At 45.0% G+C, this 24,455-nt stretch overlaps 2 protein-coding genes across 6 annotated transcripts in view; one reads left to right on the plus strand and one right to left on the minus strand.

Annotated features, from left to right (window-relative positions):
• Positions 1 to 17,416, minus strand: URB2 (URB2 ribosome biogenesis homolog). Of its 5 annotated transcripts, none has more exons than XR_014524481.1 (11): positions 16,974 to 17,416; positions 15,829 to 15,965; positions 14,683 to 14,859; positions 9,685 to 13,048; positions 8,507 to 8,667; positions 7,382 to 7,492; positions 5,529 to 5,762; positions 4,957 to 5,047; positions 4,086 to 4,225; positions 299 to 708; positions 1 to 227 (listed from the first exon to the last, which is right to left on the minus strand). XR_014524481.1 is itself a non-coding variant. In XM_083496786.1 (10 exons), exons 2-10 carry the CDS (start codon positions 15,952 to 15,954, stop codon positions 511 to 513), a joined length of 4,602 nt encoding a protein of 1,533 aa, XP_083352912.1. In that variant the 5' UTR covers positions 15,955 to 15,965; positions 16,974 to 17,048; the 3' UTR covers positions 1 to 510. The 5 variants fall into 5 exon arrangements, 2 of the variants coding, with proteins under 2 accessions (XP_083352912.1, XP_083352911.1); XR_014524482.1 differs by having other exon boundaries at positions 16,835 to 16,992; XR_014524483.1 differs by lacking the exon at positions 16,974 to 17,416 and adding an exon at positions 16,835 to 16,962 and having other exon boundaries at positions 5,529 to 6,085; positions 6,289 to 7,492.
• The window catches only part of TAF5L (TATA-box binding protein associated factor 5 like), a 10,794-nt gene continuing 3,674 nt past the window's right edge, over positions 17,336 to 24,455 (plus strand). The window contains exons 1-4 of the mRNA XM_083496893.1: positions 17,336 to 17,478; positions 19,715 to 19,859; positions 21,544 to 21,648; positions 22,398 to 23,122. Of these exons, the coding sequence (XP_083353019.1) occupies positions 19,718 to 19,859; positions 21,544 to 21,648; positions 22,398 to 23,122 (972 nt within the window). The 5' untranslated portion in view covers positions 17,336 to 17,478; positions 19,715 to 19,717. The remainder of the gene's footprint in view (positions 17,479 to 19,714; positions 19,860 to 21,543; positions 21,649 to 22,397; positions 23,123 to 24,455) is intronic.

Here is a 24,455-nt window from a genome sequence, read left to right on the forward strand (position 1 = left end):
TTTTTTAAAAAAGAAAGAATTATTAGGTTTATTAATTAATTAAATTAATTAACAAGCTCTCACAATTACAGCACAATGCGGGGAGTGGTTTTCTTGGTCTCAATATAAAAAACATATAAACCAAAAACATGATTTATTTCCACATGTTGTTCTACATGAATACCCATTGCCTACAACAAAAGAAGACTGCATTGTCTCTTGAAGGTTCTGACTCCAGCATCTCTTTACTGTGTAAAGATCGCCAGGACTTCAGACTCCACTGGTAGGAACTAGGTAGTAAAATCTACCTAGTTCCTACCAGTAATTCTTCTTCAAAACATGCTTGCAATCATTAGGAAAGCATACATCTGTCAGTCACCTACACAGAAGTTGCTATGGGCACCTGTCCAGATGAACACAGCCTCTAGATTTCAGATACTAAGTACACAAACCTTAAGAACAGCAAGTGCTCATCACCTTGAAAGACAGTCCTCTGTGAGATTTCAAAGCAGCAGGTAGACAATAGGTAGCTCACGCTGTGTACTTTTCATCCCCTTGCTTTAGAGCTTTGTGGTAGTGAGAATAATCGTGATACAGTTCCTTGAAAACTTCTCTCACTCCCACTGGTAAGGACGCATTTAAGAACTTGATATCACGCTCCACACAAAGATCTAGGATGTGATAAATCCCCTCAGTTAGATGTTTCTTTACAGCTGGGTGCAAAGTCACCTAGAGGGAACACAATGACTCATTAAAACGTGTTATTAAACACACACAACACTCATAAGTAAAAGCTCTGAGGCAATACAGTAGCTTATTATCTGTCCAGCCGGTTACCTGATGTAGAAAAACACAACCTGAAATTTTGTAAGACCTGCTGAAAAACTGAAAAATCTCAACACTAAAATGTAGTACACTTTTATTGTTGCATGTGTTCGTGCCACTGAATTTAAATTTGCTTTTATTCCTTATTGTAAGCCACCCTGACAACTTTGTTACAGGGCAACCTAGCACGTACCTCTCCTATGATATACTTCCCTAAGGCCGCTGTCATGTAGCAGTTTGCTTGGCTGACAACAGGTGGCGCAGTGAACTACAGTGGTAGGCCAGGTGAGTCGCGAAGTCACAGCCAGTTGGGACAGCTCCTAAGCAATAGGCCTGGGCCATATATCGATATATCGCCCAGGACCGGTATGAGGAGCAGGCCGTGATGTTGGTTTCCCTCAGTGGTATATTGTTTTTGAAATCATCCTTCAAATTCAAGACAATATATCCAAAACATCAAGTTCATCAATATGTAACGAATAATAGAACAAAAATTGAGAACACAGCTGTCCTTTATAGAGAAGACAGTAGATGCAGAAGAGACCATTCACTTCATTAAACCAGCTTTGCTTTACGACGTTTCTAGCCTGAAAGTGATGATGCACATAAACACACACGAACACACTCTTCTTCCACTGTCACCTCCTCAGGCAGGATATGCACTCATTATCTATTATCCTCTTAAGCACTTCTAAGCCTGTCAATCATCAGAACTGGCTATAAAAATCTTCCACACCTGAGCGCTGGCTGTTCCCTTCCAGCCTTCCCCAAAACTGGCACAATCTCTGCACTCAAATGTCACCCTGGAAGCATCTTGCTGCCAAGATTTCTAGCCCCAAGGGGAGATTGTGCTATTTTCTGCCACAGAGAGATCCTCTCCTTTCCTCCCTCCATGCGCCAAAAGCCCAAATTAGCTTCATGCTTCCAGACCTGTCGCACTAAGTTCCTAGAATAATGGAAATTAAACTAGAGGCTGTCATTAAAATCCAGGCTTCCCTCCTCTTCCCCAGGCAAGTAATAAACTCTTTCCTAATGAAGTGAACTTCTAATCGCTGTGACAGTTCATGCAGCTTCAGCGCAGCTGGAGAAGTGGAAGATGCCTTCGAAGAACAAAACAACCAACGCACATCATCCGAGATGGCCAGGGAATCATTATTACCAAGAAAAACCGCTCATCTTTATATGTACCTGTTTAATAGGGTTCCAGCAGCCAACAACTGGCCTTTATTTTGTACCTGAAGTACGACACCCTCTTGAAAAAGCTCCCCCTAAAGCTGGAAAAACTGCAGCAAGCTGCCATGCTGATGCTAAACGTTCACAGAGCAGACTGTATTTTAAATTGCTGCCACCGCCCTTGGACTTTATGGTGAAAGGCAAGAAAGAAATCGAATAAATGATTACAATGTGCTCCATGGGGGGGCTGCCCTTAAAACTGTTTCAGGAGCTGCAGCTAGTGGTGAGGTTGCTGAGAAGGGCGACCTAAGATGAGCATGTGACGTGCTTTTTCGGGAGGGAAACAAAACCTGCACGGGCTGCCAATTTGCTGCTGAGGCAGATCTAAGGTTCTTGTGTTGGTGCATGGAGCCCTAAACAACTTGGGACTTTGATATCTGAAGGAACTCCTTTTCCAACAGAGACCTGCCCTTATGCCAAGAACTTTCAGTTACGCTCACCTTGTTGCACCACGACTTGCTGAGGTCTATCCCGACACAACCCAGAGGGACGGCCTTTTCCACTATGGCACCCAAATTGAGGAACTGACTCCTGTCTGGAATAAAGCAAGTGCCATCTTCTTCCGATGGCTGCTAAAGGCATTTCAGTTCACCCAGGTGCTAGCAGGTTATGAATGCTAAGCCTAAGTGCTATTCAGCTTGTGCTCCATGGATTGTGATGTATATTATAATATTTTCAATAGAATTTTGTTGCATTGCTGTGGACCATCCTGGCAACATTTAATAAGAGCAGTATAGAAATATTTTAAATAAAAATAAATGGGGGAGGGGGAACTGGGGAGAAGAGCTTGCTTCCACACAAAATTCAGAATCCTCCTTCACTTATTACTCCCTGAACTGGAAAAATGGGTGCTCAAATTAGTATGTAAACTAGGGATGAAATACCTGGTTAATGAACTGTATGTTAAAAGGGATGGGGGTTTTTTGTAGTAGCTTGGACTACTGCAATGCGCTCTACCTTTGAAGGTGACCCGGAAACTACAACTAATCCAGAATGCAGCAGCTAGACTGGTGATTGGGAGTGGCTGCAGAGACCATATAAAACCGGTCCTGAAAGACCTACATTGGCCCCTGGTACGTTTCCAAGCACAAATTAAAGTGCTGGTGCTGACCTTTAAAGCCCTAAATGACCTCAGTCCAGTATATCTGAAGGAGCATCTCCACCCCCATCGTTCAACCTGGACACTGAGGTCCAGCTCCAAGGGCCTTCTGGCGGTTCCCTCACTGCGAGAAGCAAAGTTACAGGGAACCGGCAGAGGGCCTTCTCATCAGATGTCAAGGAAATAAACAACTATCTGACTTTTAGAAGAAATCTGAAGGCAGCCCTGTATAGGGAAGTTTTTTAATGTTTGATGTTTTATCATGTTTTTAATATTCTGCTGGGAGTTGCTCAGAGTGGCTGGGGAAAAGCAGCTAGATAGGTGGTATGTACGTATAAATGTATACATAATAAATGTAGGTATGTATGTATGCATGTATGTATAAATAAATAAATAAATTTAGTTAGTTAGTTAGTTAGTGAGAGGGGGTGAAGGCAGAGAAAGACAGACAACAGAGCACCTGCCAAGAAGCAGACCCCAAAAACAGCTAGTATATCAGCAACGAAGACACAGGTTCCGATGTCAGGAACAGGCTTCAGCCTTGCAGGGTCCTGCTTCCCTTCCCTGCACTGTCTGGGTTTGCTGTAACCACACTTTGCGCCAAGGCTCCTGATCCAGTCAAACCATAGTTCACCTCCAAACCAGAATCAGAAACCCTACTTTAAACTGAGGTTTAAGAACGTAAGAAAAGGTCCTGATGGATCACCTCTTCTCATGGTGGCAAGCCCTGAGCATAGGCCACCTCCATTAGCAGTGGTACTAGGCAGCCGTCGTGGCTGGTGGCTAGTTTCCATATTCTAATAAAAACCTTCCTTAACGGCAAGCATCTCTTAAAGCTCCAGAATCTTTTTGCAATCTATTTATGGCGTTTGATGCACAAGAAACATATAATCATTATACTCTCCTCTTTTCCATTCTTACAAATAAACAGTAAATAGCTGATTATTACCTTCTGCAGTTCAATTACATACTGGGCCACAATGAAGGAAGATAACACAGTGAATTCTTCTGTTTTTGCAGCAATGTAAGTATACATCCGCTCCACCAAGTGGGCACATTTCAGTATTACTTCAAATTCATCTGTGATCCCTTGGAAAACAAAGTTTAAAGTCAGAGTTTTATTTTTTTAATCCTTTTGTGATTCTCCCACCCACCCCCCTGTAAAATACGGGAACAAACCAAAAATTAACCAAACACAACTGTTTCTGCAGCCTGTTATGAAATGTTAACAAAATGAGGGAAATAAGGGGCTGAATAGACAGTATGCATATGAAAACAATGAGACTGTGTAACAGGAACTCCCTCCTGACCTGTGCAGGGCAAATTTTATTGCTGTGAAGGAGAATAGAAAGAAACATGACCTTGCATGTTCACGGAAGGACTTCGGCTACAGTCCCATACACCAGGGGCAGGCAAGCTTTCTTCCAATGGAAGGTGATTGACCAATCAGGAAAAGCCATTGAGAGACCAGAGACAAAGGTTGACGTACCATCCCTTCTGTGGTCGTTGGGATAGGCTTCTACCCCAAGGAGTGAGGTCTTACTGGTTCTTGGTGTGATCATTGCCTCCACCCACTACTGAGTAGCACTATCACACAAAGCCACTGCATGGCACTAGTTAATTTAGGATGCACACTTTAATTTAGGATGTAAGCCCTACTGAGCAAAAATGAGACATATTTTGGAATAAACAGTTTCCAGTTTGTGCTGCTAAACTTTGAATCTTGCAAGATGTAGCTGGCTCCGCTATGCAAAAGTGTTTTATGCATAGGACACAACCAAAGGGTAGGAATAGAATAGGATACAAATAAAATACCAGACCTCTGTCTCCTTTCTGTTTCCCCTCGTGCATAACTGAAATAACCAGTCTATGGAAACTGTTCAAGAAAGATGGAGCTGCTTTGAGCATCACCTGCAAACCAATTAAATACAATACTGAAGCACTGGAACAAAAGGCAATCCGTGTTTTAACTTCAAAACAGATTTGTTTGCTAAATTTATCTCCCATCCTTCCATCGCAATATGATCACAGGGCAGGTGACAAGCTACTAGAAAACCAACCGTAAAAATATTTAACAGGGCCTAAAACTCACAATCCAGTTTTGGATGCAACATCCCTTCATCTGTCCTTCTCAATACACAAGCCGGTCACAAAGCTCAAGGGGTGACCTGGGACTAATCACACTCTCTTAGGCTAAGCTACCTCGTAGGTGGTTGCGAGGATAAAATGGGGAGGAATGCCACTTTGAGCTCCTTATGGGAAAAGGTGGGCTAGAAATGGAATTAATAAATAAAATCATAATGATGGGAGTTGTTGACCGGCAACTTCTAGACCTTAGGAAAAAGGATGAAAAACATCAAAATCAACATACAAACTCTGCCCCCTTTGTTACCTTAGGATGACACTGCAGGATGGAAAAGAGAACCTCGTGAATTCCCAGGAAGATGTTCCCATACTCCCTTTGGTCGAGAGGCGCAGTCAGAAGAATATTGAACACCAGGGTGACATGATGCGGGTTGGAGAGAACGCCTTCTCCTTGCCTTAGGAGGGCTGCCACTGTCTCCAGTATAGGTACTACGAGGATGGGTATGCGCTTTGGATCTTGAGATGCCTCTTTCATTTGCATCTGAGTCAAAAAGGAAGGAAAGAAGCAGCAGCTGTAAGAAAGGATGTGCACCCCTGTTTCTCTACCATGTCCTTTCCTGGCAAGCTTCTGCTGCCATCAAACAGTGAAGCAGAGCTTTCGGAGGCACACGTGGTTTTCTCCAACAGGAGGAATACTGGTGAGTGAATGCAGATCCATAGTTCTGTATCCAAGACACCCGAAATCTGACTTTGTAAAAGTTTATGTATGTTTACGGCAGAAGGACGTACCAAGCAATATAGGCAGAAATCGACGACCCTTCTGTGCTACTATTTCTTTCTAGCTCAACAGAGGTACAGTGGTACCTCGGGTTAAGTACTTAATTCATTCCGGAGGTCCGTTCTTAACCTGAAACTGTTCTTAACCTGAAGCACCACTTTAGCTAATGGGGCCTCCTGCTGCCGCCGCGCCGCCAGAGCACAACTTCTGTTCTCATCCTGAAGCAAAGTTCTTAACCCGAGGTACTATTTCTGGGTTAGCGGAGTCTGTAACCTGAAGCATATGTAACCTGAAGCATATGTAACCTGAAGCGTATGTAACCCGAGATACCACTGTAACTCTGTTTTCTGCACACACACACACCAAGTGTCTCAAGGCTGCACATCACCTGCTGGGATACTACATCTCCCTAGCGCTGGATGAGTGATGTTCTGAAATTCGGAAAGATGATGTTTCCCCAGAAGGGACATTTCATTGCTCCTGCAACTTCTATTTGTACCTGCATCACAGGAACCTATTGAACGTCTCTGATGCGGCCAGCAATTCCCCTCTCCTCTGCACCACTTTGTAAATACTTAACTTTTTCCATTTTTGGTTTATGTTACTGATGGCTATGCACTCCCCTGTTATGGTATCTTAGTTCTGGGGCACTTGAACAATTTTATTTTTATTTTTTTTAAGTGAAAAGGAGGAGGGTGACTATTTTCTGCTGGAATTGCAACTGCTTCATCAATTCATATATACATTCATTGCATACACAATATAATTTTTCCCCTCTCCTCCCTTGACACGTATCCTGCCCTGTGCCCAAATCTGCTCTGCTCCTGAGGGTTGAGTGGGAGACACACAGAACAAAGTTGTGCGGGGAGAGGGGGTGAAGATTCCTTTGCACAAGGAGAAATCATTGAGCTGACAGAATGTCCCCTTAGTGCTACTTTAAAGCACTCCAATGTCCAGAGTGGCTTCATATTCTCCCACTGTGTAACCCTAGGTCTGGAACACTCATCCAGTCCCCATTGGGAGAAACAATTCCTCCCTCCCTTTATGATTCTTTGGAGGTGGAGTGCTATCACTCCCATACAAAATCCAGCCATGTTGGAAAACTAAAGCGTGGAAAGGGCATGGCCCCAACAAGTGTAGCTCCTCACTTTCATCTACTCCTGTACACATCGGGGTGGGGAATCTGTTGCACTCCAGACACTGCCGAACTCCGGCTCCCATCAGCCCCAGCCAGCTTGGCCAATGATGGGAGTTGGAGTCCGATCAACAGCACCAGCTCCCCACCACACACTCCTTGGGAATAAAAGACGTGGGGAGTGCATTAGTGTCAGTAGCATAAATAGGCTCTGAAGCGCCACAGTTCTGGCTGCAGAGATACTCACAACTAAAGCAGTGATTATCCGGGGACTGGAAAACCAGAACGCTTTCTCTTTCTCTCTGCTTAAAGGGCAGCCAAGCAGCACTTTGACTAGAGTAACAACCGACAATGCTTCCTGCACAAAAGAAAAACAAACATTGCATTTCAAACAGGAGACATGAAGGTGAAAGGGTGCAGCCCCAGGAAAGTTAGGTACAATCACAGTTCCATGGAAATGAATAACATTTAAGTCCATCAAAATAGGAGTTCAGAGTCTGCGTTATACATTTTTTTCTAGACATGTAAAATATTTTTTAATATGTCTCTTCCTCAGACCTCCTTTTTCCATTTCCCCCTATCTTTTTCCACACAGACACACTGGTTTTCAGGCTTTTCCTTCTGTGGCCACTGAACACTGTCCTTACTGGGTTCTTTTAGGGCATTATTCCTTCCCCTAAATATATGTTTATTTCTGCAACCCCCACAGGTTATTCTGCCAATACTTTTCTTGTGCATGTGGTTTTAGTAATGCAAGGACAAGCATTTCAAGACTTGAGATATTAGCACGTAAACAGAGTAGGATCTGTACTAGAGGTCCAATTCCCCATTTACAGTATTTACAAATGAAAGGTTAAAGGGCTTTTGGGAAAGGGCCATAACTCAATGGGCAGAACATACGTGTTGTCCTGAGCAGATCCCAGGTTCATTTTCCAGCATCTCCAAAGAAAGCAAACATCAGGGAGTAAATCTGAGAAAAGATCTGAACCTGAGATCTTGGGAGAGCCAGCACCACACAGAATAGGCAACATCGGTTAAATCAGGAATTGGCCTGCCAGATGTCTGTGAACTACAACTCCTATCATCCCCAATACCAAGGGAAGTTAGAGGAGAGCAACAATATCTGTAAGACCAGAGCTTGTTCCTCATCCTGAGATTAAATAGTTTGATTCTGTAGAAGCCAGCCTAAGATGCCCAAACATGTCAGTTTCAATGCTACACATTCTGATACCTCCTTTCCACAAAGAGTAGTAAAAAAAGTCTATGCTGTCATATGGTTGCTATGTAATGTCATAACAAGGAGTCGGACGGGCAACGAACAGTTATGATGCATATGAGAAGTTTAAAAGATAAGTAAATAATTTCCCCCTACTTCATGATTTTGTTTCCAAATATTGCGAACATCTAATCCCTCAAGCACCACCCTCAACATGGCACCAAAGTCGTCAGGGGTACAATTCTCCACCAGCTGGGCCATCAGTTCTGTCAGCTGCACTTCCAGATCTCGAATCACTTGGACGGTGACTCCGGGACCTGCAGTAATGAAAGACAACACTATCATCCAAACTCCAGGCCCGCTGGAGGCTGCTGGGTTCTGAAGCATTTTAAGAACAATTCACAAAATGGGTTTGCATGAATTGTAAGGCTTTTCTGAACTTCTGATGAAGTTCTTGGCATCCATCTGTCTCGAGAGGCAATGGAGTGCCTCTCTGAGGGGGAAATGAAACTGCTGGAGAATCACTGTGTCTGCTGTGGCTGCAGAGACCCGTAACTGCTGCCTCCTGCATTGTTTTTGCTGCATTAGCAGCACCAAAATGATCTCTCTGGGACGAAGCCTGGAGCTCCTGGGCTGCTCAGATGGCAAGGCTCCCCTCAGCCTCACTGATATGGTCCAAAGGAAAGCAGAACAATACATTTGGCACCAGCTTGGTTGCAGGAGCTGCTGGAAGGAGGAGTACAAGGTGCCATCCAACCGTCTAAGGGACTCCACTCTTTATTTGTGTAGGGTTTACTCCTTAGCCTTTTCTTTGTATCATTCATCGCACACTAGCTTCCATCAAAGAGAATAAGTGCTTCTTAGGTGGGTAGGATCCCTATTCCTTTCAAAAGCCTGAGGCTAAGGAGAAGAACGGGTGGCCCGGCCTTCTCTTGATACATGACCTTGATTCTGAACTCTCTAAGGGAACATCATCATGATTTTCCTTGCCTAGTGCAACAAAGAGATGGGATCTTGCAGGGTGAAGTGGCTATAGGACAGGGTGGGTGGTACAATGCACGACAGCAAGTAAGGCTATGCTATTAAGCAGCAGCTATCAGCCAGGTAGGGAGCCTGTGGTTCTTCAACGCTGCTGGACTACAACTCCCATCATTACTGACTTTAGGCCACAGTGGCTGGAACTGAGGGGAGTTGTAGTCCATCTACTTTTGGAAGGCCCAAGATTCCCCATCCCCGAGCTGGATGTCTGTACCAACATTGTAAGTCACAGACTCCCTTAAGGCTTCCATGTGTAACAAAGGGTTGAGAGAGTAGGAGGGATAACCAGTTGGTACCTGCAAGTAGTTTTCCGATGGAGTGAAATGCAGCAATGGAAGTTGCTTGAGCAGGATACAGTTCCGGCATGGAACAGAAGGCAGTTAGGAACTGCAGCGCGGAGCGAAGGAACTGGACATTGCCGCCAGCCAAGTCAAGTTCTCTCAAGAGCTGAATGTAGAAACGTTGGTACAATTCGCGGTGAGACAACTGCTGGCATTTGCTCGGCTGTGCGGGGCTTTTTTGCGTGTTCTCCCCCGTCACCGACTGCGCAAGAAAAGAATCTGCTTTCAGAAGGGTAGTAATGCATGGCAGGAACACCAAAGGCAACGGCTGGCCTTTTGGGTGATTTCTAAGGCAGAGCTGGATGGTTGCTCCCGTCTGCAGCACTGCCTGTTCCAGCAAAACAGGCAGTGTTCCTGAAGCCTGGTGGCTCCCCTGCTGCTGGAGGTGCTGGAGGTGCAAAGTCAGAACTTGACACTGTGCTGTTACTGCCACCAAGAGGAGCTGGTCAGCAGCAGGGCTCCAACTCTCAGCATGTTCGCTGCTGGCTGCACACGGCTTGCAAGTGGCTAGGAACGACATGAACTTTTCCAGGTTCAGCCTCACACTTTGCCGCCTCTCGAGAGTGAACTGAAGGTAGTGCTCCAAAAAGACCTGGACCCCGCATAGAAATTCATCCCACGGAGCAGCTGCTGAAACGCTGGCCGAAGTCTTGCACGCTGTAAATGCAGAGGAGAGGGCGGCTTCGAGAACATCACTGGCATGCAGGACCTTGAAGGACGAATTTGCGTTCCTGCCTGTCTGCAGGCAGGCCAGGAGACGGTAGCAGGTTGTCCTGAACTTCAGAGACAAGGCCTGGCAGCAAGCAACGCTTGCCTTGGTGTTGGCAGCCAAAGATAACAGCAAAAGGAAGCACCGCGTGTGGCCCAGAGGAAAGAGGCTGTCCAGATTCAACGCCGAAATTATATCCAGCAAACCCAAAAGCCTATTGAGGTGCTCTTCTTCCAAGGTCACATAATCCCTCCCCTTTGCTGATGATAGTATAATCTGAGCAGCTTTCTCCATTGCTGTCCAGCACATGGAAGGTTCGCTGCTCGGCCCTGTGCTGGCACCGCGACCAGAAGGGTCAAACTCACACCATGGCACATCTTCTGCAGACAGCTGTTGTAGAGGCTGGTTGGCAACGATGCTCGCACAGTGCTGGACTATGTGGCTTAGGAAAGAGGAATGTAGCGCCCGCAGTTCTGGAAGAAGAGGACTATGCAGCAAATCTGTAGACACCTTTCCAACGGTGATTAAGGAGCTGTTGTCATCATCAGGGGCTGCCTGTGTCTGGTTCGCCAACAGTGTTTTCAGGAGCACACCTGCAACGTGCCATGTATCACTCATGGATAGATAGGGGCCCAGGATGGGAAGGTTGGAGACCACGAGGTGCCAATGAGCGGTAGGGTAAGTGAGGCTAGTTATTGCGCCTGCATTGCCATCCCAGGGCTCTGACTCTTCTCCATTCGTGCAACATCTTCCAGACTGAAGGATGAAAGCTCCAGCACACTGCAAAGCCTGGTGGGATGCCTCGGTCTGAGAGTTGGATTGCATCAGCATCATCTTCATTTTCTGAAGCACCAGCCATTCTGTACAGTATCTGCTCCCTGAGCAGGAACAGCTTAAGAGCTTTGTGATCTTCTCCCAGCACTGCATATCCAAACCAGGGAGGACAGCCGAGAAGTCCCAGTTGCTTACGGTGGAATCAGTAAGAGCCAAGGTTGTTTTGCCTACCGGGGAGGCATACTTTGGGCAATTTAAACTGAAAAGAGTATTGACTGCTACCCAAGTGCAAGCAAAGAGGAGAGCAGAGCCACCAACTTTCTCGGCCCAAAGCTCCAGCTCCGTTTCTTCTGCCTGGTAATCTGTCAGCAGGTCAAATAAAGCTCGGATCACCTCCCTCTGCATCGTCTCCATCAGATTCTGAGTCCGACGCACAACAGGCAACGGGGTGGAATCATCTAAGCTCCTCATATGGAACAGAACAGAGTGCAGCAATGAGCTCATGGACTGGAGCTTCGAGGCCACGTCGGAGTCTCCTCTGACATCAGGTATAAGGAAAGTCTGGCACTTCTCCAGTATGAGCGCCACAATGTCCAGGATCTGATTGGGTGGCAGATCGAGGAGGCACTCGGAGAGCTTGGCCCGGATGCCTGCAGGAAGAACCGGGAGCCTCAACTCCTCTGCAGCAGGACGGCAGATGACGGACAGAACCTCTTCAAAGAGCTTTTGGAACTGGCGCAGCTTGGCGTAAGTGTGGAAGAGAGTCGCGACGAGTGTCTCCTGAGCCTTTTTTGTACGCGGCTCAGAAACCTCTGCATCAATCCAAGCAGAGGCCACCAAGTCGTCCAAATCAGGCTCCACAATCAAATGATTTAAGGAGATCAAGGCCTTGAGACACCTGAACCAGGCAGGGATGGCAGGCTGGGAATGACTCACCAGAATCTGTGCCAGCTGGCGGTAAAAGTGAAACTGCACTTCCTTGTGCCGAATCCTATCCGCGGCAACGTTATAGATGCCGTTGCTCAGCACCGAGTTCAAAAGCTGCTCCATGGCCAGGAGCTCCGAGGTCCATTCTGACGGAGAAAACTGGCTGTTCCAAAGATCCTCTTGCAGGCTGGAAATCCTTAGACAGCGATAAAGCCTGGTGAGCATGTGGAAGCAGACAAGGTGGTTTTCGGCCTTATTGTAGGATTCTAGGAACAGCTTAAAGAGCAGAGGCACCGTGTTTGCTACCACTTTCCCATGAAGAGCTGGAGGACAAAAGCTAGCATCTTCTAATCTAGCCTGGATTGTGCTGGCCGGCAGCAGGAGATGTTTCAACCCCGCTTTTCTTACAGCGTGAGGCTCCTTCTCTTGCAGCAACTCTTCACTGTAAGACGGCAAGAGTTCTGGCCGGAAAATACCAGCCACCAGCAAGGCTTCTATGCTGTTCCGGATCTCCTTGCTCTGATGCTGACGCAGATGGCCGTCTTCCGCCTGTGTCCATGCCCCGCTAGTGAGCAAATGCCTCAGGAGCAGGCACGGCTGAAGCAGCTGCTTAGTCACTTGCCCAAATACGCGGTTCGCATTGGCCTGCTGCCTCTGAATCAGGAGGTACTGCTGGAAGGTCAGCTGGAGGACTTCGAGCAACTGGGGTGACACAGCCTCTTCCGATGACAACTGCCAACACGCCAGACAGGACAACTTGCTCAGAAGGTCCACCAGGAGCTCAAATTTTGCAGTGTAAACTATCGAGAGAGGGGGCACAGACAGAATGCCACTACAGCAACTTAGCACAGTGCCAACGTCCTTCAAGGTTTTTTGGGCATAAGAGGTGGAAAGCTTTTCATTCATGACCTGGAGATTAAACAAGAAGCAAAGACAATTCACAGTCAATCTTCTACATGGGAATGATACTCTAATGGTCAATAACTAGGGGAGCTGAAGGTCAGAAGCTCTCCATCGAGTGTCTTCTTACATGATGTTTGGTTAGAGTTACAGATATTTACTGCAGCTTATGTATTACGTAATAAATCACCTATTATTCTTTGCCTCTCTCTCTTTCTGCCATCAGTATTGTTGTCCCTCCCAACAAAAATATTGTTGTCCCTAAGACAAATAATCCACTGAGGCTCCTTCTAAGGCTAGAGTTTAGATCCTGACAAAAGAGGGGCCAGGACCTGCTGACAGCCAAACTAAAGACCCCTAACATGTGGATGAGGGGAATACCGTGGTATGCAGTCTTTCTAAAAGTCATATGTGACACTGACTCTAAAAGCTGCATTGTGCCTCTGCAGAATGAAAAAAATCTTTTTTCTAAACGTCATCTAGGCTGTTCTGCAGCATATCCTGTTTCAGTGACCTTTTAGATTAGGTTCTTCAAAAGTGACCAGAAAAGATTTTGTTCTTATAAACATTCTATATTTTAATGTCCTAAATATGTTTGTTCTAAATTGCTCAAAGCAGTATGTTCTCAAAAAATTACATAGCTAATTTTCCTGCATGATTGCAGAATTTACTGGGCAATAAAAGACTGACAGCACAGTGCTAACCTAGTCAATAGCAAGTCCTATTGACTTCCCTAGGGCTTACTCTCAAGATTAGTTAGGGCTACAGCCTAAAACTATCTGTTATACAGTTATAATCATAAAACAAGTTATTGGGAGTTAAACCCTATTGTACTGGGAGTTAAATCCCAATGTATTCAGTGGGATTTGCTTCTGAATAAATATACACAAGATGGCCTTGTTTACACATCAAGGTAAGGTTGAATCTTGGGCTACAGCTTGTGGTTCCTAAGGAGAGACAACATGCTAGGTCAAACCTTGTCTTAAATGTAAAGGTAAAGGGACCCCTGACCATTAGGTCCAGTCGTGACCGACTCTGGGGTTGCACGTCTCGCTTTATTAGCCGAGGGAGCCGGCGTACAGCTTCCGTGTCATGTGGCCAGCATGACTAAGCCGCTTCTGGCGATCCAGAGCAGCGCATGGAAATGCCGTTTACCTTCCCACCAGAGCGGTACCTATTTATCTACTTGCACTTTGACGTGCTTTTGAACTGCTAGGTTGGCAGGAGCAGGGACCAAGCAACAGGAGCTCACCCTGTCACGGGGATTTGAACCGCCAACCTTCTGATCGGCAAGTCCTAGGCCCTGTCATAAAACAGGATTTAAAAAGACCAGGGAGGAACAAAGCAGTTGTGACCTCCCTGGAAGCCACACCAAGTTTCTCACACGCACATGAGGATTATATATACATACAAGCTGCAGCCAATACATATAAACATGGCAGCATGCACTTTTGCAATATTAGAGGAATACGGCAGTCAGGGTGAGCAACAGCTGCCAACAGTTAGTGGAGGTTACCAGAGAAAATTAGAGGGGAACTTATGACGGAAGAGGTGGGACAGTCAGAAAGGCCCAGCATGGACTATACACTACCCACTGATAAACAGGGTCATACTGTCCTGAACATATCTACACATCAAGTTACCTGTGCAATTGAAAAACGTAGGGTGATTGTCTTTCCATCCTTGAAGAGACTCTGCAGCTTCCTGCTATGAAGGATGTTGTCCAGGTACGTCCAAAGCTTCTCAACAATATCATTGGGCAATTCAAGTTTCTTGTTGGAACAGGAAACCAGGGTATGGCACACCCAATCCAGCAAGACCTGTGTTCACAAATATATTTATACACTAATAATAGCCATTCTACATATTTTAAAGATAAAGGGGGTGGAGGTGGAGGGAGGGAGGAAAGAAGGGGCGTGAGGACACATAATGCACTGTCCAGATGGGGGGGAAATGCCTAGAAACCATGTGTAAGCTACTCTGGAGTTTCATGGAAGTTTCCAAGAGTGCTAACAAGAAGTTCAAGTTCAGCTGGAATTCTGCATATGCTCCAGAACTATGGGCAGGATTCACTTAACAAGTCCTGTCAGCAATGACTGAGCAGCAGCTTCTGCTTGCGCAATGACTCATGGCATAAACTCTGAGGGTTCATGGATTTTGATGTCTCAAAGCACTATTCAGGAGCAGTAAAGTTCTTTTCAAGTCCCACTGGTTTCAGTGCAAGAGAATTGAGCACGAGCTTAACTCTCCCACTGAGATCAGAAGGATGCCTAGACTGGGGCTTTTAGGAAATAAAATAGCAATCAAGGTGTGCTAATACTCTGGAAATCCTAATGTAGAATGTACCCCCACTGTGACGTGTAAAAAACATTATTTGGAAAGGCAAGACAGTACAGTTGCTACAAAAACCAGGTGTTACATATTTACTGAAACCCATATTTCCTTGAGAGAATACACATATTTACAGTAATGTACCAAAGATGGCATTCTTGTAATAAATCTTATTTGTATGATTGTAAGTTGTTTAAACGGTTTTTAACCCTGAACCTTAGGGTAAAGGGCAGGTAATAAATAAATAAACAAATAACAACAACAGCCTTTTATGAAAAATTGAACAAAATGAAATACCAAAGTATTCCCTGCCACTTCCAGTTAGAGATGGGTATTAGCTAGATATGAAAAAATGGCTTGAATAACATTATCTCTGTTGAACCAAGGCATTCTATATACAAAATTAATTTGAACATCATTTTTGTGTGTGGGGGGGTACATTTATGAAAACACATTACTTGTTCTTTGTTTGGAAGAAAGCACTGGTGAGAAATCCATGCAAACTGAGCCAACTTGAGTTTGTCCTCCCATGATGTCTTTGCACTTTTTAGCTTCAGGTGAATGCCAGAGTAAATTGCAGCCATGAAGACAGTATCTAAAATAAAATAAAAGATTTTGAGAAGGAACACTTGAAGTATGCATTAATTGCGCTACTAGTCCACAATTTATTATTTTATGCAGGTGCACTTCCTTAACACGGGTTCTCTGTATCTATTCTGGTTTGTGCCATCAATGAAGAAAGAGCTAATGTAGGGTTAAGAGTGTGAGCTGTGAACCAGGAAGTTCCTATTTCAAGTTGCAGCCCTCACTTAGGTGGCCTCGCTTAGATGTCACTAACCGCAACATCTTCCCCAAAACATAGCAACTGCTAGCAAGATTGCCTTTCATTCCCCAGGATCACAGAAGCAACACTCCGAACAGGTTATGGGTTGCTTATGGTTCTCAAGGGGCAACTACAAAAGGGTCACCATTAACATCCGGACTTCAATGCAGATCCAGCCCTCACCACCAAGAAACCACATCCTGCCCGTACCGTATGAAAAATCTTTCATGCAGGCAATGACAGGACTTCCAGGGAAACTTGAAAATTTGGCACCTCTCGTTAAAAAAAAGATCCTAAATACTTTGACACAGATCCCTCACAACCAAGTGCCACACGTGCTATTAAGGTCGCACGCTTTCTTAACAGTGAAGCCCATTCAGTATAGTCTCGGTATATGAAAGATATTTCACTTGCGATCTGGTCTGTACCTCCTCTCTTCGCTTGCCCCCAACTTCTCCTTTTAAAAATAAGAGTAGCAGTAGCGGCAAAAAATAGTGTCTCACTAAACTCAACTCAATGAGAATTGCTTATTTAAACAGCCACAGCAACAACGCACGCAGAGGATCCCGGTTCGCTCAGACGCGCATCTTGCGCCGAAAAGCACCACGCGGACGAAAAACTCCCCCTCACCCCGGACTTACGCGCCTATGGCGACGCTTCTCAAGCGCAGCACCACGCTCTTGCTCTGGCCCCGCCCCCTCTCCCGGTCCCTCCGCGCACGTGCTGCTTCTTCCGGCACATCCTCAGACCCCCCCCCCACTCCTCCTCCTTCGGCGGCACCTTTCCCCGAACCAGCGAGTTGCCGGAGCCAGAGAGCGAGAGCGAAAAGAGCTCCGCAGGCGTAACTAGCCGAGCGCCGACAGGGCCAGCCTCCCCATTGGCTGGCAGGCCGCGCCTGCGCGTTCGCCTTCCTCCCCCGGCCCCGCTCTCCTCCTTCTCTGTGTCAGTGCCGTCAGTCATGGAGCGGCTCCTTCGAGCCGCGGCGGCAGCAGCAGGAGCAGCGGCGGCGGCGGCAATAACAGGAGCAACCCCAGCGCTAGCGGCCCGGGACGCCCAAGGCAGCCTCCTTGGCGGAAGACCCAGCAGCGAGGAGGTGCTGCAGGCGCGCGCGCCGGGGTCCGCACGAGCGGCGGCGGCGGCGTCTCGCGCCACTGGGAGCAAGTGACTGACGGCGCGAGCCCAGGAATTCCGTCTCGTGCCTGCACTGGGAGTCGCTCAAACGCACAGGCACGCGCGCGCGCATACGCAGCGCCTCTCTCTCTCTTCCTCTGCCTGCGATGCTTCAGTGAGTGCTTCTTTCAACCCCCCCCCCCCGGCCCCACTTCCCCGGCATGCAGCAACAAACAGCGGCGGCTCCTTTTCCCGGGCGGGTTGAGCGGCAGGACGGGCTACGCCAAGTGTGGCGCGCGGAAGGGCCCTCCCTGGGTGGAGGCGTCGTCGTCGTCTTCTCTCCTCTCCACCCCCCATCCCCACGCCGCTTCTGCCTTTCCCATACAGCTGCCGGCAGGAAGACCTTAGGCTCCATCTGCCTCGGTGCATCCTTCCTCCACAGCTTCCCATTCGCCTCCCTTCTCCCCCCTGGCAGAAATGGGAAGAGCGGGGTTGGGGCCGAATGCAGCCTGGATGGGGTAAAGTTTGGAGCGAAGGGGGACTTCGAGTTCTTGAAACGCGTGGGTCCGTTTTAGAGTGAGGCGTCCTGTAGTGAGTTACTCTGAATAGTTTTAGTTTGCTTTACCGTTGTGGCATCGATTGGATATCAGTGCTATACAGGCTAATACACAAGGTAGTTTGGTCCATGAGAATTTTAAAAAAGAAAAAGAAATCCCAAATGTTACAAGCTTTCAAGTTCTCCAGAATTTTTCATCAGGCTGGATAAGCAAGATATATCCATCCTTTCCATGCAGAGTTTACAAATGAAATATCTATGTACTGCAGCAATTATCAGCAGTGGTTATTGCAACTATGGTATACTGTATGAGCAAATGTTGTGCCACCTTTGAAAGTACACAATTGAAACATCATTTTAAAAATACAGCTGGTATTATACCATATCTCTGAAGGAGAATGTCAGTCATTGCTGACTTGTCTCTGATAGTAATCAGAATTATAACTCACTTGGTTGCATATACACACTTTGGTGGACAAAGATTTTTGTTTTACATTTCCAAAATTGCATGTATTTTTCAAATCCTCAAAGGGAACAGACTGTATTTTCTTAATTATTGCAAATTCAGCCTAAAATCTCTTTTGCCTTTGTAGGGGAGTGTTGAAGGCATAATTATACATCTCATGGGGTTTCTTCTCCTCCCCTGTCCCCCCATAAGTAATACAGTTGGTAGAGTAGTAAATCATTTGTGTGGAACCAAAGTGAACATCAGAATTCTGCAGATTAATTGATTTTGCATGAAAAGCTTCAAGGAACCACATAATGGTGATGCTTTTAAAATACATTGGGAAGATCAACTAGTAGTAGTAAAAAAAGGGGGGGAGATGAGTTCTACTGAAGTTATTTCATTGGAACTTCAGCTTTGTTCAATATTTTACGAGCTATTACTTGAAATCAGATTTGCTCCCAATGGGGCTAACAAACCCTTAGCATTTCTGTGTTTTCCTCTTTTACATTAGAACCATGATCCAAATGTACATATGTAATGCAGATGCCTTTCTGAAATTAGGTAGGTTTGGGTCTGTTGTGCTTCGATGGGATGCTGCCTTGATCTTCCTAAAGAAAATGCAAGATATGCATGTAATAAATCACTGTGAGTGAGCAGAGATTTTAGCAGGTAACAAACACCCAGAATGCTTTTCTATTTCACTTACACACTTTTTTGACTTTCACTCTGTGCCTTTCTACCATGCTTGAGGCAAAAGTTAAGGTTCTACACTAATATTCCATTCAACAGGAATGCCTGCTGTTATGCACTATTAGGTATAAAGGTGGGGCAGAGTGTCAAATAAAATAATGATCTGGAAATAGAAACCTTTAAGCAAGCTGACCTTTGACAGCTAACTAGTAAAAGTGAAACAAAACTGAAACTAATTTTTGATTTTTCATATGTTTGACAGAGAAAATAGTATTAAGAGTTAAGAGTAGAATTTTATAAAATCACATTTGATTATTAACTGCACTACACTAATCACTCATAGGGTTCTATGCAGGATGGCGTAGTGCCTCTACAGTGGGCTTAAGTGTAAAATATTTAAAAACACTGCTGTTGTGCTTGGGAATAAAAATAGAAAAAGTGAAGGAGAACAGCAGCCATTAGAACCCTGAAGTTGTCACTAGTGATATATGCACCATTTGCACCTAAACCTCTGCAATCCTAAAAGAACCTCAGTCCTTGCAAACTTCTGTGCTTTGATGCTTTATGATCTGAGTGATAAGCTGATATTTCATTGAATAAGTAAGGTGTGCATTTTCTACTGTGTCAGCTTTTGGAATGCGTAATGAGTGTCAGTTTCCCACAGGTTTCTCATTCAACAACCATGTTTTAAGAAATGTGCTTCCTTTTCTTTTGGAGGTCATGAAACGTGTACGCACAGAGCAGATTCAGATGGCAGCTTCCTGCTACCTGAAACGCAGGCAGTATGTGGACTCGGAAGGTCCTCTGAAACAAGGGCTTCGCTTATGCCAGACTGCAGAAGAAATGGCAGCTAATCTAACAGGTACCAACTCAAGTTTCTTAATGAGTTTATTGCAGGTGTCGCCAACCTGGTGCCCTCCAGATATTATTGGATTACAAACCTATCATCCTTAAAATTTGTCCTTGTTGGCAGAGCTGTAGTCCAACAACATTGGTCGGGCACCCTGCTGGCTACTTCTGGTTTATAGTAAAGTGCAAATCTCTACTTACTAAAGAGTGAAACTTCTAAGCAATCGATTGGGGACAGACTGAAGCATGAATGGCTTCATGATACTGTAACTCCCACTTGTGTCCAAAGGCTGGGAAGCAAATAAGCAAGCAAGGAGGTGATCTGGTAATTTACCAAATAAGACAAATCAAAATGAAATGTACAGCAGGAATGCGCGCATGGCGAAACCCGCAAAAATACTTCCGGGTTTGCTGCGTTCACATCCTGAAAAATACACACACCGTCTAGAGGTACCACTGTATTTACCTCTAGGAGGAGGGGCTGTCTCTCTCTGTTTTAACTCGTGAAAGAATGAGTTTTTAAAACTAAGACAGTCTTTTAAATCTCATTTATTATTTTACTTACGAGGTAAATTCTGTCAGGCCATGCAAAATGTTGGCTATATTGATGCGAATTGTAAAATACTAACTGATTTAATGAATAAAATTCTCAGATTCTAAAATGTAGTGCCAAGTTACTTGTAGCAGGCTCACTGGTAATACGCTTTGAGTCTTTTCCATTCTTGCCAGCTTTTAAGTAGCTTTGCCTCAAAAGTTCGCTTCAGAATCCTTTAGATCCCTAGAATGCTTATGACTTAACAGTGAAATCAATAACTACTCCAGACCTCTAAAACTTAAGTGACTTGCGGTGGTGCTGGACTACTACGATTGCTGAGAACTTGAATACACTGAAAAAAGGTGCAAGTGTGGGGAAAACATCACAATTATGAGAAGTATTCTGTGCAGGATTTTTTTTTTTTTTTAAGAGTAGGAAGGTCTGATTCATGGCAGTCAGTGGCTTTGTATGTTTGATTTCTCCATAATCAAAAACTTTCTCTTCGCTGGACTTACGAGTGAACAAAGTCTGAAATAAAGTGTGGGGTTTTTTTGAAGTGATGTCAGGTGATACAAAATCTCTGGCATTGGTTTGTGATTTCACCTACAGGTAATGAATTCACTCCTGTCGCAGCAAAATGCAAGTAGAATGGCAACATATTCACTTGTATCCCCATTTCCAGTGTATATTTAAAAGGGATGATATTTGACTAGAAACGCCTTTGTCACAAGCATAAAATATTTGAGCAGCTGTAGCCCTATTGCTTGTGGTTCATCTCCATCATTCACTGATGGAGGAATAATACTTAACATAATAAAATCCTGCTGGATAAAACCAATAACCCATCTAGTCCAGCATTCTGTTCTCGCACTGGCCAACAAGATGTCTATGGGAGGGAAGGAGGCAAGCAGTACTAGACTGCTTCAGTGACTTCACAAATCTTGTCTTGAATGTAAAAGTTAATATATGTGCAGCAAGTGTAGGATTACTTTTGGTCATTTAGCACAAACATTTTGTTTGCTCTAATGATGTAGGTGATTTGGCACTTTTTAAACACTTATCTGTCAATTGTGTGTTTCAATGTAAGAACAATTGGTGTGTTGTATTGCAGCTTCCAGTGCTTTATAGAAACTATTTTTAAAACCTTTGTTTGTTCCCTTAGTTCAGTCTGAATCAGGTAGTGCCAACATTATCTCTGCTGCACCCTGCCTAGCAGAGCCACAACAATATGAAGTACAGTTTGGGCGATTACGCAACTTTCTTACAGGTGAGTTTCATAAACATATGTCCCATATCTCCCCTGACCCTCACTGGGTCTTTTCAAATGGCTTTTGCGTCGTCATTTGTGAAGCTACGAATTCTGCATCCTTGGTGCATGTAAGAATGGGAGAGAGGCTCCCATTTTGTAAATATAATGCCTGAAGTTCACTCTAATGAATGGGTTAATGCTGGCCCTGATGGTTATTCCTGAACAGAGTCAGAAAATGGTCCCAGGAAGGTGGCTGAATGGGGTATGGTAGTTTTACATTTGACATGGAATAATATATTCAGATGTACTCTTGAAATTACCATTGGGATTCACTTTGGCCAAAAAGCAGAAAACAAGCAAGCCAGTACAAAAAAGAAGGAGAGCATAGCATGTTATGGTACTTCCCAAACTGCTGGTCTGTGTGTTTTCCTCCACTCCCAGGTCAACACCATGTCCCTAAATGTGTGTGTTCCTAAATGATGCATTAACAGAAATGGGCTAGTTGCATTCTAAAGTTCTTCTTTGATGGAGAGCCCCATGCCTAATTAAAAATGAAGTATGGCTTAGCAAAACAAATGCGGGTTTTTAGGACTTTCAGAGCAGCTGGATATCCTTTGATGAGGTGAAAATTGCACTGAATGGCATGCAATGTGCATTTTTAAAACACAGAAAGAGAGACCACAAGTGCCTTTAGAATATGTTTTATCTTGCTTTCATAAAAATATCTGCTGAGAAAGTGAACCCTCTCTCTCTTTCCATATGTTTAGATTCAGATTCCCAGCACAGCCATGAAGTGATGCCTCTTCTGTATCCCCTCTTTGTCTACCTCCATCTTAACATGGTCCAAAATGGCCTGAAGAGCACAGTGGACAGCTTCTATAGTCGCTTTCATGGGATGTTCTTGCAGGATGCCAGCCAAAAAGAGATCATTGAGCAGCTACAGACCACACTAACCATGCAAGACATCCTATCCAACTTCCAGCTCCGGGCATTTCTAGACAACAAATACATCATCCGCCTTCAAGAAGACAGCTACAACTTCCTCCTTCGCTACCTCCAGAGTGACGATAACAATGCTCTTTGCAAAGTCCTCTCCTTGCACATTCACTTAGATGTGCAGCCAGCCAAGAGAATGGACTACCAGCTGTATGGTAGTGGTGGCTCTTCACGCAGTGAGAGCAATGGCCTGGAGCCCACCGACATGCCTGCTTCCATCCTGCAAAACGAGGCAGCCCTGGACATCCTGCAGGATAGCATTAAGAGAGTCAAAGATGGACCGCCCTCGCTCACCACCATCTGTTTCTATGCGTTCTATAACACTGAACAGTTGCTGAACACTGCAGAGATCTCGCCAGATAGCAAGCTGCTTGCAGCTGGCTTTGACAATTCCTGTGTAAAGCTGTGGAGCTTGCGGTCCAAGAAGCTGAAATCTGAGCCCCATCTGGTAGATGTCTCCCGAATCCACCTGGCTTGTGATATCTTGGATGAGGAGGTCAGAGTATCTTGCTATCAGTATACGTTTGGATGGAGTTGGTTTATGTTCTTATTGCAATGATTTTTTACATGAGAGCTCCTCAAAGCTTGCTGTAGCCTCCAGCCAGGAAAAAACCCACACCACCTCCTTCTGCCCATCAGCTGTAACTGCTAGGTGAAAGTGATAAGAAGCAACAACTTTTGCTGGGTAAAGATTCAGGCAAGGGTTAGTCGCTATTCTTTGTTGCGCTGATTGCAATGTGACAGATCAGCCCTTTGTTGCTTCTTACCATTAGAATCATAGCTGTCAACGTTTCCCTTTTTTTAAGGGAAATTCTCTTATTCCAAATAGGATTACTCGCAAGAAAAGGGAAAAGTTGACAGCTATGATTAGAATGAACATGTATTTACGTCTTTGATAGGAATTGTCAGGGCCTTCCTATGGACAGCTGCTCCATCCTTAATGCACGTACATTAATGCACCCTGACTTCCAAAGTGTGTGGGCTTCAAACTGCATGAGGCAAGGAGAAAACTGTATGTAAGTGCATATAAGCCTCTAATGATAGCTAATGGATGCTATAAGTGATAGGGCAGGGATAAACCACATTTTTTTGTTTCCTGCCAGCAGGTCAAAAGGTGGAGTGGCCCGGCTTTTTAACTTTGGCTTCCGATAACCATTTGTTGTTTTTTTTTAAAAAAAACAGTTCTCTCCCATTGCTCCCAGGCAGAGGAATGTGAACTGTGGCCCATTTGATACCTTGGCTTAATGCAGATTGTGAACCCCTTGTGTATGCTTTAATTACCGTTTTCTCCAACTGCTGCTGTCCTACAGTTTCTCCTCCCTAAATCCAGAGATTCACTGTGCAATTGATGTAGCATTTGGATTTTCAAAGCATAGGAGTCTCCAATTCTATGGAAGGGGAAAGTGTGGGACAGCCGTAGTTTGGAGGAGACCACCGCATGGACAAAGGGCAAGTAAATTCTACTTACTGTAGATGCATTGCAGTTAATAGACCTATGTTGGCAGTGTCCATTAATTTCAGTGGTTCTGCTCTGAGGATTACTAGCTTTGGGTAAACCCCCAATTTTCCTCCCTTCTTGGAACATGTTAGCAGAATAGAAGGGCTTTGGATCCTGTTATTATTATTATTATTAACAATAACAATAATAATTTATTTATACCCTGCCAATCTGATTGGGTTTCCCCATCCGCTCTGAGTGGCTATAGGTTCACATCTTCAACCAGCATGTCTGTGTGCTGTTTCAACATAAAAAACAAACGGGTTGGGGGGGACTGCTTAATGCAAGCAGAGGTAGGAGGCTTGTTCAGTTAGATTTCTCTCTCCAAGAG

The sequence above is a fragment of the Podarcis liolepis genome, assembly GCF_965112155.1.
Source record: "Podarcis liolepis genome assembly, chromosome: 3".
Lineage (NCBI taxonomy): Eukaryota > Metazoa > Chordata > Lepidosauria > Squamata > Lacertidae > Podarcis > Podarcis liolepis.

Bases quoted from the DNA above. Each gene is read 5' to 3' on its own strand.
- URB2 (XM_083496786.1), bottom strand. From the start codon at position 15,954: ATGGCTGCAATTTACTCTGGCATTCACCTGAAGCTAAAAAGTGCAAAG. The intron at 5,048-5,528 runs GTAACAAAGGGG...ATTGGTTTGCAG, and splicing joins TCCTGCAGTGTCATCCTAAG to GTGATGCTCAAAGCAGCTCC. The intron at 4,226-4,956 runs GTCTGGTATTTT...TTGTTTTCCAAG, and splicing joins GAAACAGAAAGGAGACAGAG to GGATCACAGATGAATTTGAA.